The 17,519-nt window shown below is 37.4% G+C and overlaps 1 protein-coding gene across 14 annotated transcripts in view; it reads right to left on the reverse strand.

Moving 5' to 3' along the window:
* Nucleotides 1-17,519, reverse strand: part of NCOR1 (nuclear receptor corepressor 1) — a 103,605-nt gene that overhangs the window by 25,239 nt on the left and 60,847 nt on the right. For 9 of the 14 annotated variants that reach the window (XM_030536675.1, XM_030536679.1, XM_030536678.1 and 6 more), the window contains 10 exons: nucleotides 15,670-15,732; nucleotides 14,343-14,482; nucleotides 13,370-13,496; nucleotides 10,142-10,697; nucleotides 6,443-6,572; nucleotides 5,918-6,113; nucleotides 2,661-2,834; nucleotides 1,585-1,745; nucleotides 603-723; nucleotides 413-514 (listed from right to left, as the gene is read on the reverse strand). In XM_030536675.1, the coding sequence (XP_030392535.1) occupies nucleotides 413-514; nucleotides 603-723; nucleotides 1,585-1,745; nucleotides 2,661-2,834; nucleotides 5,918-6,113; nucleotides 6,443-6,572; nucleotides 10,142-10,697; nucleotides 13,370-13,496; nucleotides 14,343-14,482; nucleotides 15,670-15,732 (1,770 nt within the window). Of the gene's footprint in view, nucleotides 1-412; nucleotides 515-602; nucleotides 724-1,584; nucleotides 1,746-2,660; nucleotides 2,835-5,909; nucleotides 6,114-6,442; nucleotides 6,573-10,141; nucleotides 10,698-13,369; nucleotides 13,497-14,342; nucleotides 14,483-15,669; nucleotides 15,733-17,519 lie in introns of those variants that run through there. The other 5 variants (XM_030536684.1, XM_030536682.1, XM_030536681.1 and 2 more) reach the window with 2 other exon arrangements.

The following is a 17,519-nucleotide window of genomic DNA, read 5'->3' on the forward strand; positions in this document are numbered from 1 at the left end:
GTTTATTCCTGAAACATATTTTAACCTATGGTTTTTATTTTTTACTATTAATTGACTACATTTCAAACTAACAGTCCCCTTTTACTTGTTATTTGTTAATTTCACATGCATGCTGATACACCAGATATTTCGGAGAACATTTGCAAGGCAAAAAGATTCAAAATTTAAAGTTTTTAATACTACTCAATATATATGCATTTTGTAAGACATATGCACTTATAGAGAACAGTATATAGGAAAGCTGGAATAGCACTTGGATACTCTGGCTTTAAAAAGGCCAAAGAATATTCAGTAAATCATGAGAGAGATTTTATGGCAAGTCAAGTAGTGAGGATTATAAAAATTAACTGACTCATTTTCATCATCCTTGACAAATTAAAATTCATTACTCAACACATGACTATTTCTTTACCTCGAACCACACCTTCATGCTGTGCTCTGACCAAGAGGCCCTCAGGCTGGGAATTCTGGCTTCTGGGAGAGAACTCTTCTTGCTTGATGTAGGGTATGGAAGCTAGTTAGAAAAAAAGACCAAATTAATTTTGCAGCTATTAATGCGCAAAACTTGCGTATAATGTTTATGTTGGCTTTGGTTTTCCTACCAGGTTTGGCAGACTCCTGTTGCCTTGGCAGGCCAAGAGATATGGATCCCACGGATGGCTTCGCGGGTTCTTGACTATAAGAAGCTTGACTATGGGATGTTAAGTAAGTGCCAGGTGTTCCCTAGAAGAATAAGTCACTTTGATAAATTTTATTTTTCGGTAATGAAAAATATTAAATTACTACTGGCATATTAATATTACAGACTGTGCTTTAATTTTTCATTATTTAAATGGAAACAAATGATGAACTGACCAAAATATCTTGTATTGCTACACAATTATAACAGGAACTCTAGACACCCTAACACAATGTCTCCTGCTGTATTAAAAACAAATATTGAACAGGAATAAACAAGGCAACTCAGCTAGTGAGCAGCTATAAAAAGTGCTTTCCACTCCAATAGGTTGCCCATGTGGCTCCTGTTTGATAGAGGTTTGGGACGGGTTCAGTTTCAATACTGGAGTAAATATAACACTGATTGGACACCATTAGCTTCATTGCCAACTGTTACTCTATAGACAGTATAAAAGCAAATGGCATTTAATGCCATTCTGCTGATAGAAGTCACTCATTTTTAGTTCTGTACTGCTCAGATAGTAAACAATTTTTAGCACTGGTTTACCTATAAATGATTTAGTGCATTCATTTTCTCTGTGGAAAGATGCTTATCTTAAGAAGTTAGAGCAAGGGTGGCCGGTCTGCAAAGTTCTACTGTGCAGACTACCACGGCTCTCATCTTTAGTTCTTAGATGCAACCCTGGGAGACTATAGGTCCTAGCCAACTCTATTTAATATGAAGGCTACAATCTGCTCCATTTTATGAAAGGTAACTGCAGTTCTTGGGTTTCTAGTAGGCTGTCCATGTGGCTTTTAGTTGAGAAAAGAATAAACATCATGCTGGTGATATGAAGTTGGGAGCTAGTAAGTAACAGCAGAAGAATATATTAACTTAGAAGTTGCTGCTGAGTAATGTTCTCTTACTTGTGAGATTGAGCCTCCCATAATGAATGATGGTTTTTCTGATGGCATAGTAGTTTTGGAGGATGGAATGAGTGGAGGTGGTGGTCTGGTCGGCCGGGTTGTTGGGAGCCGGACTCCTTCAGGTATATTTGCTATTACTTGATGAGGAGCAGGCTGGAGAACTTTTAAAGAAAAAGTTTTGTTAAACAATACAACCTATTTCTAGCTCTATCATTCACTACATAAACAACCTGAAAAATAGAAACAAGTGTAATTCTTCATCTTACTGCATACAAGAAGAACTATTTAATGGTATGTCCTACAATGTTTTCAGAGGGATTTTTCCTCTGCAGTTCTTCATGGCATATATAGTTAAATTTAGTGGAAATTAAACTTGGCATCAAAGTATAAAAATAAGTGACAATATCTGCATTTTAAACTTTAAAATTTAAATTTTCAAGCAAGGTGGACCAAGTTTTCATCCTGCAGGGGTTTTTTTCCCCACAACTATTTTTGTTCTTAATGCTTGATTAGACTGGGTTTAATTTAATTTAGTCTTTTCTTAATTTGTCCTCTGTTATGGTCTAACATGGCACTCTGGGGAAAAAACTATGACAACAAAATCTATACATTTCTGGATTGTGGGTTATTTTTCCGTAGTTGATATAATAGCTAGAGCTTATTAAAAATCACTTCTAACCAGGTACTAATGTATATAATAACAACAGGTTCTACTTTACTTTTTCCTTCCCCCATTCATGTCATATTGGAGAATTCTTTTTTGCAAGTTAAATTAAAATCTTTGTGCGCCATTTTGGCTCTGTGCTGGAGCTCTGATAAATTTCAAAACCCCAATACCGTAAGATTTCACATTTGGTGAAGAAAATACACATTAAAAAAAGAGAACCTGCTGATGCAAAATGAAAACATGAGGGTACATGTTCCCCATGACTGGAGACTCACAAAGGAAGGTCTATTTACAAAACAGTCAGTCATCTTTCATTACTATAGATAAACCTTTAAAGAAACATTAATACTACATTAAATCATGGAAGTCTAACCTATGAAGGCAGACTGCCAAAACAGATAATATTTACCTGGTGGGACACTATAGCGAGCTGCATTCATATCAGGCTGTGGCGAGGCTTTACTGATTTCTCTTGGAGATAACCTGTATGGCGATGCCGACCTTCCTGCTGTGTTTTGCACCTGTGCTTCCTGTTCTATTGCTCGTTTGACCTCAACATAAGGCATATAAGCAACTGATTTTCCTATAAAATTTAAGGTTATCATAATGAGAGAACTACCCTGTATTAAAATATTTCGTGTGAAAAGAATTGGATCACAACAGCCAAGTGACAAGACTTCTAAAGCCAAGTGCATTCTTGTCAGATGTTTAAATGCTTTCATTCCAAAAGCTCTTTTTAGACCACATAAGTAAAGAGTTCATACACAATACCACTTAATCAGAGCACTGATGCAAATGAAAGACTTCACAGCTAACAATGAGACTTTTTCCCTTCCTGGAATAAAGGGAGCTTCCACATCAGTTTCCCTCCCACACAAAATGTCTTTAAGGGTTCAAGATAAATAAGTGTCTTTGGATCAGAAATTACTGAGACTTCTAACAGTTTTGCATATTAAACCAAAAGTGCACTGATTCTTGTACCAGCTTTTTGGCATTTAATTTTATTCGAGTGCTATCCCTAGAAACTGAGTGTATTTAGCCTTGTTAGTCTTTTTGGGTCTTCCAGATTCAGACACGTTTAAAAGTTGAAGGTATATAAACAGAGCTGAATATCACTGAACAACTGACTGTGGCAAAATCATAATTTAAAATTATTACATAAGTTTATTACTGAAGAAAAAAAAGCTGGCAAAAATTTTTTCCCAATGTTATGCACATTTTTTCAATGGGAGAAGTTAAAAAAACTCAATCTCTTCCCTGCTTCAATTTGTATCAAAGTTATTTACTCTGTATTTTATAATGCAAAATGTTCATAGATGTAGACAAAAAACTTTCAAGTATAATTATATTAAAAACAAACAGCACTAGAGTAACTCAAGCCATGTGAGAAGGTTCAGTAGAGAAGTGCTGTTTTTGGTTTAAACAATATTTACTTTTAAATCCTGCCAGCAAGATTTTAGGGTAAATATTGTTTTAGACTGAAGAAGACTAATTACTATTGATCTCCATACTCCTGTCCACCAGTTAAGGGCTGCTCCTAGTCAATTTAAGAGTAATACATCTATATGGTGAATGTCTTTGGGGTTTCATAATGAAAACAATGATTAGGAAAAGGGAAGAAAATTTTGCTCTAAAAATAAGGGAATTAAGATCAAGATTTGTCTGGATTTTAGAACTTCAATTTTGTTTCGCAAATATAAGAAGGGGAATGTGAAAGTATCATTCAGGAATACCTGATTATGAATCAGAACTAGCCTACTGTAGCTGAGAAAGTACACCTTTAACCTCATCAGTTAAACAGTACTAATCATGCTACAAAAAAAATAATTAAAGTCTCTACCATTGTACGTCACAGATAAGTGCACTGTAGATTCTCAATAAGTCTGTGCTATTACATGGCCTTTCACTTATGCATCCTGTGTAAATATCCTAAAACCTATACTATAAAGTTTAAAATAGAATCTATGGTTTGTCTCCAATGCACTGAATACAGTGGAGAAATCCCAGTTACAGAATAGACTTCAAGGAACAGAAACTCTTAAAGAGTTGTAGACATCTCAAACTATTCTAATGTTCAGAATTTAAATACTAAATTCTTTAGGACTCAAGAAACATTTTATCAAATTCTTCCCATTTTTTGCTGGCACCCACAGAAATCTTGAGTTTTGCTGGCAGAGAACTTCATCCTCAAACTTTCCAACACTTGATAATAAACTACGGACAATGCCAACTATTATTCAAAGAAATGGTATTTTGGCTAGGTAGAATTTGTAATGGCAACCACAAGTTCCTCCACCTATTCTAAAGGAACCTCCTCCAAAAACAGTTCTCTACGAGCTCTCTCCTCACTATTGTGATTGGAAGAGAACAGGTACACCACTGTTCAAAACACCTGCCATTCTCAAACATACCAATGATTCTTTTTGCTTTGGCAAAAATTAATATGGAGGTTTCCAATAAAATGTAATTTAAAACTGCAGTGTATGCTGAAAACAAAACTGTTTTCCAAAAATCAAAATGTTTAAGATGTTTCATGTTACTAGTGCTGGTTACGTCACTGTAGGAGTCAGACATTACACAACATTTGTTCTTAAAAAGTAGAAGGAGGATGTACATTCCAAGGTATTCTAAATCAATGGCTCTCAACCTTTTCAGAGTACTATACACTTGCAGGAGTCGGATTTGTTTTGCATACCCCCAAGTTTCAACTCATTTAAAAACTACTTGCTTACAAAATCAGACATAAGAATACAAAAAAGCATCACAGAACACTTACTGAAAAAAAATTGCTTACATTCTCATTTTTACCATATAATTATAAAATAAATCAATTGGATTATAAATATTGTACTTACACTTCAGTGTATGGTATATAGAGCAGCATAAACAAGTCAATGTGTGTATGAAATTTTGATTAGCACTGACTTTGCTAATGCTTTTCATTTAGCTGTTGTAAAACTAGGCAAATATCTAGATGAGTTGATGTACCCTCAACATGACCTCTAGGTATCCCAGGGGTACACGTACCCCTGGTTGAGAACCACTGTCCTAAAAAACAGTTCTCTGTTTATTAACATTCTGAAGACCTCTTTGTTCAAGAACTCAGTGGAGTTGAAAAGCGTCTGTCTTTCTTCAGCAGAAATTGGGGTACAATAAGAGATGTTACCTCACTCACCTTGCCTCTCTTTTGTTCTCAGTAGGTTAACCTGAGAAGTTTGATTTAAGGATTCAAGTTGGTCCACCCAAGGATGTACAACATTGGAAGAGATTTTATCATTGACTCTCAAAACATTCGGGGTCCAGACAACAGCACCTATAGCATCACTACCTCCACCACATTAATTCTAGACTAGTTTATTGCCTTGCCACAGTACCAGGTACTTGGTACACTCTTTCCTAATGAAAGAAGGGCTTACAGTAGGATGCATTTTTCTCTTCACACAACTACATGTAAGGCACTATAGTGCAGTTTGTAATTTGCCTGCTAGTTATGGTACGAAACCTATTCCATGAAATTGGTGATCAACATACACAGACACAAAACATTAGCAAAGGATCTAGTAGATTCCAGTAATTGATTCTTGCCGTTTATAATCCAGAAGATGACCCATGTTTCAATATCTAGAGTTGCTTATTTCTTGAGTTTTCAAAAGAAGCGTCACCTACCTTCCCACTCAACATTAGGGCTCTTGGAGGTGCCACATGGGCTTGCAGAACTTCTGTACTCCATATCTAGATGCTCCTGCCTCTGGCGCTGTTCCTCCAGCAAAGCTGACTCATGCATAGCTTTAATGTGCCGCTGATAGAGAGCATAACCACTAATGGGTGTTCCAACAGATACATTACATGGGCTACAAGAGACCTAAAAGGAAAGAAAATAAGTACACAACATCTGTATATTACATATTGAACATTTACCAAAATAGTTCTCTTTTGCCGACAATAACTCATGTGTACTTGCTCCATGTCAAAGGATGTAATCTACTTCTATACACTTCAAAGGCAGCATCAGAACTTTTCTGGGTGTTTTTAAAGCTAACTGTTCTGCATTAATATTGTAATTTAAACTCAATCACAAATGTACTTTGATAAGACAAAGAAACAAGTTCTCACTATTTTTCATAACAAAATGTTACATAAAACGAATTATGGATACCGCAGATTCCCCTTCAAATGACATTAAGAACATACCATAGGTGGTATTACAGCAGCTCGATGGTGAAGTTGTTGCAAGTCCATCTGCCCTTGTTTTATTGTGGAGGATACTAGTATAGATCCGGTAGGGTTTAACAGTGAAGGCTTTGAATCCATAGTGAAGATTCTGAGGAGGAGAGAGCAGAAGATTAAAACTAGATAAAGTACAAGATCTTGATAGGATTATAAACAAAAGTACTCCCGTACTGAATTAAATAACTGAAAAGCAAAGAGCAAGTAAAAGCAAAAAAGTTGCATGAATACCCACAAGACCAAACCTGAGTGGAATACATGCTGCAGCCACTTGAAAAAGAACATAACCTTTTGTACATCAAAATAGCACACAGTACAATGCACACCAGAGACAAGAACAAGTGGATGGCAATATTTCAATAAGTCTGCATATGTTCTAATTTTTAATTCCTTAATTCTGCAGCAGTAATAAGAATTTGGCTGTTAATTTCTTTAGTTGATGAGTGAAATAAAATGATGACAGTTAAGACAGAAGTCATGTTATATATTTTTTTTCCTCTACATTACATTTTTCCAATTGTTTATCCAGGTTAGTTTTAAATATTTCCAGGAATAAAGCCTCCTTCAATTCAGAAGACTATGAACTATTGCCCTACATTTTGAAATTCTGGGAACTTACAGGACTTTTCTACTGAGAAATTAACAAAATGAAGAGAAAAATCCTATTTAACATGGTAGAGCTTCCACTATAAAATGCATCAAGAAATTATAAAATTTAGAAGTTTGATCATAACTGTAGCAGACTACCTACATTCTCCGAGGAATAAAAAACTTCTAATATATTCTTTGCTCAAATCTGAGAGGAAGATGTGGTTTATCATCACTTGTACACAACTAGTATGAACTACTGCCTAAGTGTAGGACGACTCCTGTGCAAGTTAAGATTACTTACAGTTTCACAGAATGTGGGAAGCAATAGAATTGCCCTATAAATTATGACAATAGTTACTGGAAATCCCATTTTGTAGATTCTTCTCAACTTTACCATGTTAGGAATTATTATGCTAATTAAAACCTGTCTAGTGCATCTGTAAAGCACTCTTCACCACAGTTTTTACACAATTCCTAGAGTTCAACAAACCTATTGTCACCATTTTACCCGTAAGAGATCAAGTAGTCACTGTCACTCACAGTATGCCTGAGAAAGGCGGCAGGAGTCCAAGGAAATGCGTTAAAATGGTTTCAGTCTTTCTTGGGAGGGACACACCAACAACAGTGATTGGAAACTTCACCTTCACCACTAGACACCCTCAAATGTGGAGTCCCACAAAGATCAGTTCTCTCTCCAGTCCCATTCAACACCTACATGCAGCCAGTAGGTGAACTGGTCAGATGACATGTACTCAAATGCCAGCAATATGCAGGTGACACACATCTTTACCTCTCCTTCACAACATGAGACCACACTACTACCACCAAAGCAGTCCCAGGCTTGGACAAGATCAGCTCACCGATGAGGCTGAACCTGAGCAAGACATCCATGATGCTGGCAGGTAAAGGAAAGCAGTTAAGGGTTTGCAGTCACAGTGCAGTTTCCTTTGGTTGAAAGTACATAACCACAATTGGTCAACTTGGTCCATAGTCCAGGTCTGAGTATGCTGATTCCTCACTAACACTAAGCTTCCACATAGCAGCATCCATGAGTAATGCTTTCTATCATCTCCAGTTGGCTAAGAGACTCTGTCCCACCCTGGTGGGCAAAGAAATGGGCTCAGTTATTCAAACCTTTATCACTTCTGCACTGGACTACAGTAATGCAATACACCTGGGCATGAAGACTGCAGCATTTAGGAAACTCCAACTAATACAGAACCCTGCAATGTGTCTCCTCAGCAACACAGGTAACCTCAGGAACATCAGACAGGCCCTCCACTCCCTACGCTGGCTTCCCATAGAATTTTTTTAACCAAGTTCAAGGTCTCAGTCCTTATTTTCAAGGGATTCAGTGGCCTCAGCTCAGGACACCTAGAAGACTGTGGTCAACAACATCAATCCTCTGGCACCATAGAACTCTCCACAATAAAGCCTAAAGCTTGTCTGTGCAGGGACACAGTTTTCTTGATGACCAGTACAAGACTCTGGAACTAAGACCAATCACCATCTTCTGCTCCAAGTGCACGGTACATTTCCTAAAGAAGGCAGGATTAAATGTAATACACAGCAACAAGTATATTTAATAAAACCCTACAAAAACAAGACACTCCCTGAACACACTTCTCCCCCTGGGGAGAGGATATGAGAACAAACATGTGACAGACGTTGCATGTCACAGTTGCTTAATGCACTACTGGAATGTGCTCAGATACTCGAGCAATGAGTGTGGTATAGGAACCTATACACTTAGAAAGAAGAGGGGAAATTCTAGGTCTCTGCTTCTTCAGGTACAGTAACATACTAGCATAACTCAGAATAATCTCTTCTATGGGAATCATCACGACTTTCCACATAAAGCAGATGAACTTTCCATTACATCACACTCTCAAACTAATTAAAGTTATAATAAAGGACATTCAAAATATATTTTTCTGGATTTGTGTCATTGTACATAATGTATTGTGTCAAAATCACTTTACAGTTTAACTAAAATAAGAATTCTCTCCAATTTTCTTAGAAGATAGCCGTGGGAAAGATTTTTCAAAATTACCACTTTAGGTTTGGGGTAGATCATTGCCAGCTTTAACTGATTTTTGAACAACAATTATGTTGTGTGCCAGAAAATCTTGAAGCAACAACAGTTTCTCCCCAACCCTCAGAAGAGAAACACAGGATTACATATTATGGAGACTCTTGACAGGAGTATCTAGCCTTTTGTTATGCTTTGGAAAGTTTCTCTCATTGTTTTCAATAAGGTGCTATCCTTTCCAAAAAACTGCTTAACGTGTACATGTAACCTACTCTCGGCATCGACTCCAGATGGCTTAATTTCCCTCCTCCTTTAGCTTTCCAGGCAGGAGTGTGGTTTTTGATGGCTGGCCATCCACCAGACTATCACAGAGAATTCAGACTATAATTTTCCTTGCTGAAGGCAAATATTTTGTCTGGGTTTTGGGCATACTGTTAGATCAACATTGTCCTTCACTGCTCTTAAGTATTAAGACTCTCCTTTCTGAAAGAGCATATACCTTTCTTTCTGAAAGGCCCTTTTCCCAGTAGGAGTGGATACCGCTTGTAGAACCAAGCAGCAGCATCACACGACACTTGTCCACATTCTGGAAAGCAGAATTCAGAACATGGTGCCAAATAAGCCATTTGAAAAATGGCTTACTGTTTAAACTACAAAATATTTTTACTGTACACACGTGCACGTGCACACACACTAAAAATCTAAAAGTTCGAACCAGGGAGTTGAGTGAGTGTTAGTGGTAAAATGAAGAACACACAAACATAGGAAAGTGTTCCATATTTTGCTTTAACAATGCGTCTTTCAGTTACATAAAAGGATTTTTAAAAAGAATGTTTTCTGTGTGAGTATATATACAGAGAGAGCAGAGAGAGAGATCTAGTAGTTTAAATGTAACTGAATATCCTTTGTCACAGACATCCCAAGTAGGATTTGGGTTCTCTCTCTCAGCAACAGAAATTGGTCCAATAAAAGATATTACCTCACCCACCTTCTCTAAGGTTAAATTAATGTCTTTCTCATAATTGAATAATTAAACTCACCTTTGTCTTTCAGGTTCCCCATCAACATCTTCATCAGCACTACAAGTAGCACTAGAATCATTGTCTGAATTGGGCTCTGGTCTTGCTGTATTACTCTGCTGGGACAGGCTAAAGTCCATTTCTTCAGGTTCTGACTTTTCCTTGGGTTTCTCCAAATCCCTCTCTTTAGTATCACTCTCTATTTTCACTTGAATATTCTCTGGTAACCTCATTTCAGCATCTACAGGTTCTGCTTTGGTATGCACTGGAAGGCTGAGCACAGGCTTAGCTTCAGCTGGGTGGCTTCTACTGTCCATATCCATTGGCTCCTCTGCCTCATTACTTATTTCTTCCTTAACTTGGAGCTTAATATTCTGATTTTCAGCTGTTTGTGTACTTTGGGCTGCCGAGGAGGGGGATGTGCTAGGTACAGTTTTAATGGCAGATTCCTGTTCTGCTGTTGTCTCAGTGGTTATCCTAGAAGCAGAGCTTTCAGACATAGCGTCTTCACTGGGTTTGGAAGCTTCCACTGGTGAAGGAGATGGAGCACTCTCTGTGTCTGAACTATTTTCAGCACCTGAAAGACATTCTTGCATAAGCACTCAAAATATAATTAACAAGCTCTAACAGACAGCGAACAATTCCTCTCATTTTACAGTACCCACAAATATACCAGGTATCCCACAGTACAAATACAACTACAAGCCCCTGCCCCAAGAAATCATTCACCACTTAAATTTCACACCTAATGCAAGTGATGACTTTACATGGGTAGCTTTTCATCATTTGTGAACAATCCAAGCCACTCATTTTCAAACATGAATTACACAGATTTATTGCATATCGCAGAAATCTCTTTCAAAACTTCTTTTAGCTTTAGGTATTAGCCACAGGCTATACAGGCTAGAATTGGAATCCAGCCACTGAAACACAGGATGCAACATGAGAAGTCTGCTATTGGCTTTCACACAGCAGAGTTGACACATTTTCAGAAAACAATGCTGTGCACCACAGCTAGTGACAAACTAGGGCTTTCAATCTATAGCAAAAATTGTAAAATAATATTATTAACAACATTCTGTACCATTTTAAAATAAATGGTAACTTTTATTCATCTTTCATTCTAGTCATTGTCCCACAGAAATAACTTCAGTAAACTGGAACCTTAAGGCAAAATTGCCTAACAAAAATGTAATAAAGTTTTATATAAACCACAAATGCTAAGGGAGAATCATGGCTGCATAATATAGCACAACATATTCTATTCAGAAGTCTTATTTTAATATATCAATACTCATTGCTTTAAAAAACATTTTTACAGGAAATATTTAGTTCAAATATAACATCCTCACAAGCTTTTGGTATTTTTAGAAAGAGCATCTACATGCCCTTCCCATTGAACTGATGTCTACTGCAAAGTAGATAGAACACTGTACAACCTACACGTTAATTGAAAGGTTCAGGTTCTCTCAACTGTCATTTAACGTACGTAACCTTTTATAGATAAAGTACATGCCTGATAAAAATGACAGTGGTTCTGTTTAAACAGAACCACAAAGCAAAGGAACTTCACAGGTTTTAATGGACAGATTCACCAAAAGGGTTTTTAATCTTCTATGTTAAAACACATAGATGTGATAAAATTTAAAGACTCATCGATTCTAACTTGTTAAAGCTTCTCCATGATTTGAAAAACCTCATTGCTAATTATTGGCTTTTATAAAGATGGACAATTTTCTGAACAACATGCAGACATCAGCGCCATGAGACATTAAGTCAAATACTCTGATTCACAGTTTATGAATGTTACTGAATACAGTTCTACATAAGGATGGTCAAAATACAGATTTGATGGCGAGTCTGCAATTATGAATAGTTGCAGCCAACATAAAAAGCTGGTAAGCATTTGCCTGCCTGAAACTTTTCAGAGGCTAGTTACTAGCTAAAGACTATAAATTAATGATTCACCATGTTTATTTTATTTTTTTTTAAACAAGGGCAGTTTTATGCTGCCATTTGCTGTCATACGATCAAGTTACAAACACTGGGTCAGACCAGTAGTCCACAGAGACCAATATCCTGTCTTCCAACAGTGGCCTGTATCAGATGTTTCAGAGGGAAGGAACAGAACACGGCAATTTATAGGGTGAACCATCCGCCTGTTGTTCAGTCCCAGCTCCTGGCAGTCAGAGGTTTAGGGACACCCAGAGCATGGTGTTTTGTCCCTGACTATCACAGCTAATAGTCATTGACAAACCTATCCTCGATGAACTTAGCTATTTCTTTTTTGAATCAAGTTATAGTTTTGGTCTTCACAACATTTCCTGGCAATGAGTTCCATAGATTGACTGTGTGTTGCGTGAAGAAGTACTTCCTTATGTTTGTGTTAAACCTACTGCCTATTAATTTCATTGGGTGACCCCTAATTCTTGTATTATGTGAAGAGGTAAACAACAACTTCCCTATTTATGTACCCAACATCATTCATGATTTTATAGACCTCTATTATACTGCCCCCTAGTCATCTCTTCTCTAGGCTGAACAGTCCCAGTCTTTTTAATCTTTCCTCCTTTGGGAAATGGTCCATACACCTGTTCATTTTTGCTGCCCCTCTCTGTACTTTTCCAATTCTAATATATCTTGTTTGAGATGAGGCAGCCAAAACTGCATGCATGCAGTATTCAAGGCGTGGGCATACCATGGATTTATATACTCGCATTATAATATTTTCTGTTTTATAATCTATCCTCTTTCCTAATGATTCTTAATATTGTTAGCTTTATTGACTGCTGCTGCACATTGAGCAGATGTTTTCAGAGAACTATCCACAATAACTCCAAGATCTCTTCCTTGAGCGGTGGTAGCTAATTTAGATCCAGTCATTTTGCATGTATAGTTGGGATTATGTTTTCCAACATGCATTACATCGCACTTATCAGTACTGAATTTCAACTGCCATTTTGTTGCCCTTCACCCAGTTGTGTGAAATCCTTTTGTAACTCTTCACAGTCAGCTTTGGGCTTAAGTTTATTCAGACAGATATAGTAATCCCATCTGCTAAACTTCAACCCTACAGAAAGAGTCTGAAAACTCCACTGGACTATTTTAATGAAACAGAGTGCAACTTTTTGATCATTTTAAGTGATAACTTCTGCAGGTGGTCAAACATCACAGGCAACTAAAATGCTGGATCATTTTAGTGCTAGTAGACGTTTCCCTCCAAACCAATTCTGACATTTCAGTAATTACCCTCACTGTCTTCTGGATTCTCCTCTTCATTGGATGCTTCAATATCTTCATCCTCCTGAGCAGAGACTGTTGACGCCACACTTTCACACTGTGATACATCCCGCTCCTCACGAGGCCTTCGTGAAGACTTAAGGCAGAAAGAATTGAGATTTACTCCATCTTGAAAACCTCCATATATTAACTTTAAATGCATTCTCTCCCCACTTTATATCAGATTTAGAAGTTAAAGATCTCCTAATTAGCAATGATGTTTCTTTCTGCACTGATTTACACCTTGTTTTAACTCAGGCAGTACTGCAGGGGTCCAAAGAGGAATACAGTATTGCCAAATGCACAAAAGTTTTCAGATACACGCAGAACCAGTAGTTATTTCACATGTTAACATACCTAAGTAATGCCAACCAGTGTCACTGTGCCATAATCCACTCATTTTCCAAGGCTGTAAGCACTGGCCTAACTCTGCTCCCACTGAAGTCAAACTACGCCTGCTGATATTGACTTAAGTTAGGCCAGCACTGTGCTTTTCAAAATCCCACCCTTGGTGTTTTACTTCAGCTGTATGTGCAGCAGCATTCAGTTGCTGATGTTTCACTGGCCATCTGTACCTGTTTTGCACTGTTGGTGTTGTTTAATAGCTACATGTTTCAATCCAAAGATGCTCTTGGTGGATGAAGCCCTCTATACAGATAAGTTTGCAAAACACTTTGGAAATCCTCAGGAGAAAATGTATTATACCAAAAATGCAAAATAATATTACTAGCTTTACTTTTAAAGTGACCAATACCTCTACACTGTTTATCTACCCGGGCAATGAAAAACAGCACCAAGTGCTAGAAGGTTTCAGTTGCAGAGCAAACACAGGTGAAATGAAACAAAATGGGAGGCTGAAGTTTCTATTGTGAGCCTCAATGCCTAACGTTAGACCAAACCAAATTCTCTCCAAAAATGGTTTAATCCAGCATGATTTACTCACTTTCTGTTTGTGTTGTTGAAGGAGGTTGTCCAGATTATGTCTCCTTTTATAGTTGAAGTAGAAGTTTTTACACTGAGCTTCACTTTTAGTTCCAACCATTTTGGCTATTGCTGCCCAGTTGCGACCATGTTCCACTAACCCTGTTTAAACAAAATGCACGCTTAATATTTACCATGATAAATAAACAGGCTAACCAGAAATCAAGTAAACCACACTTAAATTCCACTTTAAAAACACAAACACAGATGCAAGAAAATGGTGTAAATCACACTGTCCTTAAAATGACTCCTGTTGCAATAACGAACCCACGCAACAGATGGAAAAGCCCTGCACTTCATAAAGCATAGCAGGATGCCTCTGAAGCGATCCCATTCTAAAGTTTTGCCAATATCTGAAAGAGAACCAGTAAGCACATTCCCTCCCATGTGCTTATTAGCTAGGTTTTCAGACTTACTATAAAAAAGTAAATTAAAAATATATTTAGCAAGAATTAACTAGTGCTGTTAGAAAGTTGTCAGCACAGTTGCCTCTCCAGATGACAATGCTCAAAACACAGGGGTTCTCAACCTGGAGGTCGGGACACTTCAGGGGGTTGCAAGGTTACTGCAGGGGGTGGTCACAAGCTGTTCGCCTCCACACCAAACCTTGCTTTTCCTCCAGCATTTATAATGGTGTTATAAATTACAAACACATTTTTATATATTTAAAAGGCGGGGGGGAAATTGCACTCAAGAGGTTTGCTGTGTGAAAGGGGTCACCAATACAAATGTTTGAGAACCACTGCTCAAACAGCTGTTGTGATGACAAATCCCCAGTAGCAGCACCAATACAACAACAGGAATGGTGCAGCTTAAAGACTTGATTTTTGGTAAGTAGTAATCAATTGGTACATTAAAATTTGCCCAACTCCTTGCCAAGTTACAATGTAAACTCAAATTTCAGATAAAAGAATCCATCTAATGGAAAGGGTATTTATGTGACTTATAAGAGGGTGTTACCTAGAGCAAATTTCAGAATCAAATTTTCATTCATATCAGTTTCGTAATTATACAGAGACTGTTTTGTAAAACCATTTTCTATCAGACTGCCGATGGCCACAGCTGTAAACTGAAACCCAATAGCTTTTCCAACAGATTGGGAAAGCCAACAAAAACATCTAAATCTGCATGTTTGGAAGATTGGTTTGCTTAGTGTGAATATCTGCTTCTAAGAAAAAGCTCCTTTCAAAACACAGAACGAAAGAGAGTCCCCTACCTCATTCATTCTAATTAGCACCGCAGAGACTAATTAATAAACAGAAGTGAAACCAAAGCTTTAGAAGGATTACCTTTTTTAGCAATTTCCATTTCTTCTTCTGTCCAGCGGGAGGTCTCCACAGGCTCTGCAGAAGCTGAAATAGCAAACGGTGAGACTCATTAGACAGAGAAAAGACCAGGATATGCCCTTTCAGCACCAACCACACATTAATCTATTAATATGTTTACATTAAGGCCTGTCCAAGCTATTTGGGAAAGCCGCCTGGGACTGTGGAGGCAGTCAGTTTCTATTACACTGAACTAGGGGTGGGAAAGGAGTCTTCATGCTTTTATCAGAGCAAGATGTTAAAGACTGGCTTGTCTATAAACCTATGTGATGTCCAAAATGTTTATTCCCAGAAAGGAAAATTCGTATGTAACATGGAAGATGATAGAATTTGGCATATCTTATTTTGCGTTAACATACATGAATGTTACCGGCTTTGTAAACAGCTGCTCAAGTATCGCATGCTCTGGTATCGTGTGTGCTGACTTGCTTCCCAGTTTTCCTAAAAATAATGTAATCCATTTCCTTCTAAATTCAAGTCCAATACTGCATTAGGGAAGACACAGTTCTTACAGTGCAGTTCACACAAATATTGCCAGTTAACTTGCCTAACAGACTAAAATACTTCTTATCTCTCATTAACAGGCAACAAAGCTTTGAGCTTTGATTTTAAAATACTCAATAAATCAGGCCCCATGGATGTCAAGAGTAAGACAGTTCCAAAGGCACAATTCACATCTGATACAACATCCCTCTGACACAGTTCAGGGTTAAACAACAACCCTCCCAAATTCTGATTTTGTGGGTATCTAAATATACAAGTCTTCATAAACAGTTTCTACCGTACTGAAGCAATTTCAAAATTTAACCTATGCAGAACCCACATAAAAAAAAATAGCTCGTGAAATATGGTTTCTTTCAAGAATAATCTCTCAGGCTGCATGTTGCTATAACCATCCATGAATTCTCAGATGCCATCAACTTCTCTTGTCAGTTAAAGCACAAAGACAATAATCCAATGCAAAGACAAATAATAATAAAGGAAGTTTATATATAAAATTATAATCTCTGCACTGAAATGATGATGCTATATTGAACAATCAGAAAAAGTGAAATTTTTAAAAATCTAATTAGACTCAGATTAATTCTACTAACATCAGCATCTGAGCCATTTTTAAATTAAGTTTACTATAAATGTGAACTTGGGGCTTGTTTTTACTGCAAAGTATTCTGGACAATAAATATTCTAAGAAGCCAGGCTATTTCTAAAAGGTTCATCTGTATTCACCCACTGAAACAGTCAACGTTTTTGTTGCAATAAATAACTCTCTGTTCTGCCTGATTGTACAAAAGAACTAGTCCCCCGACAGGACTTGGGATAAAATGACAGTATCTAAATTCTTGATTCTTAGGGAGTATTTTGGTAGTATACTTTAATCTGAATATTTTCATGGAAAGTAGGAACCCCTTTGTCCTCATACATCTGTAAATGCTGGAGTATTTCACTTCCCATGCCACACATCATAGAATCACTATAGTACGTTTATGTAATATTCTCTTCAAAATTACTTCAAACACTGAGCAGTGCTCCCAAAATCCAAATAAATTCTCATCTCCATTTTACAGATGGAGAAACAGATGTTAAATGACATGACCCAAGCCACAGCACAAGTCAGTGCCACGCCAGAACCATCATTAGAAGTTGAGAGTTTCTGATTCCCAGTCCTGTGCTCAAGCCCTTAGGTTAACATTGTTTCTCCACACTCTTGAACTATAAATTGTCCAGCTACACAAAAGGCCATGTTGTAGGGAGGTCTAACAGGAAACTGTCACCTATTAAAGTATCCAGACACAATCTCTGAAATAGCCTTGAAG

This window comes from Gopherus evgoodei, chromosome 17, assembly GCF_007399415.2.
Source record: "Gopherus evgoodei ecotype Sinaloan lineage chromosome 17, rGopEvg1_v1.p, whole genome shotgun sequence".
Lineage (NCBI taxonomy): Eukaryota > Metazoa > Chordata > Testudines > Testudinidae > Gopherus > Gopherus evgoodei.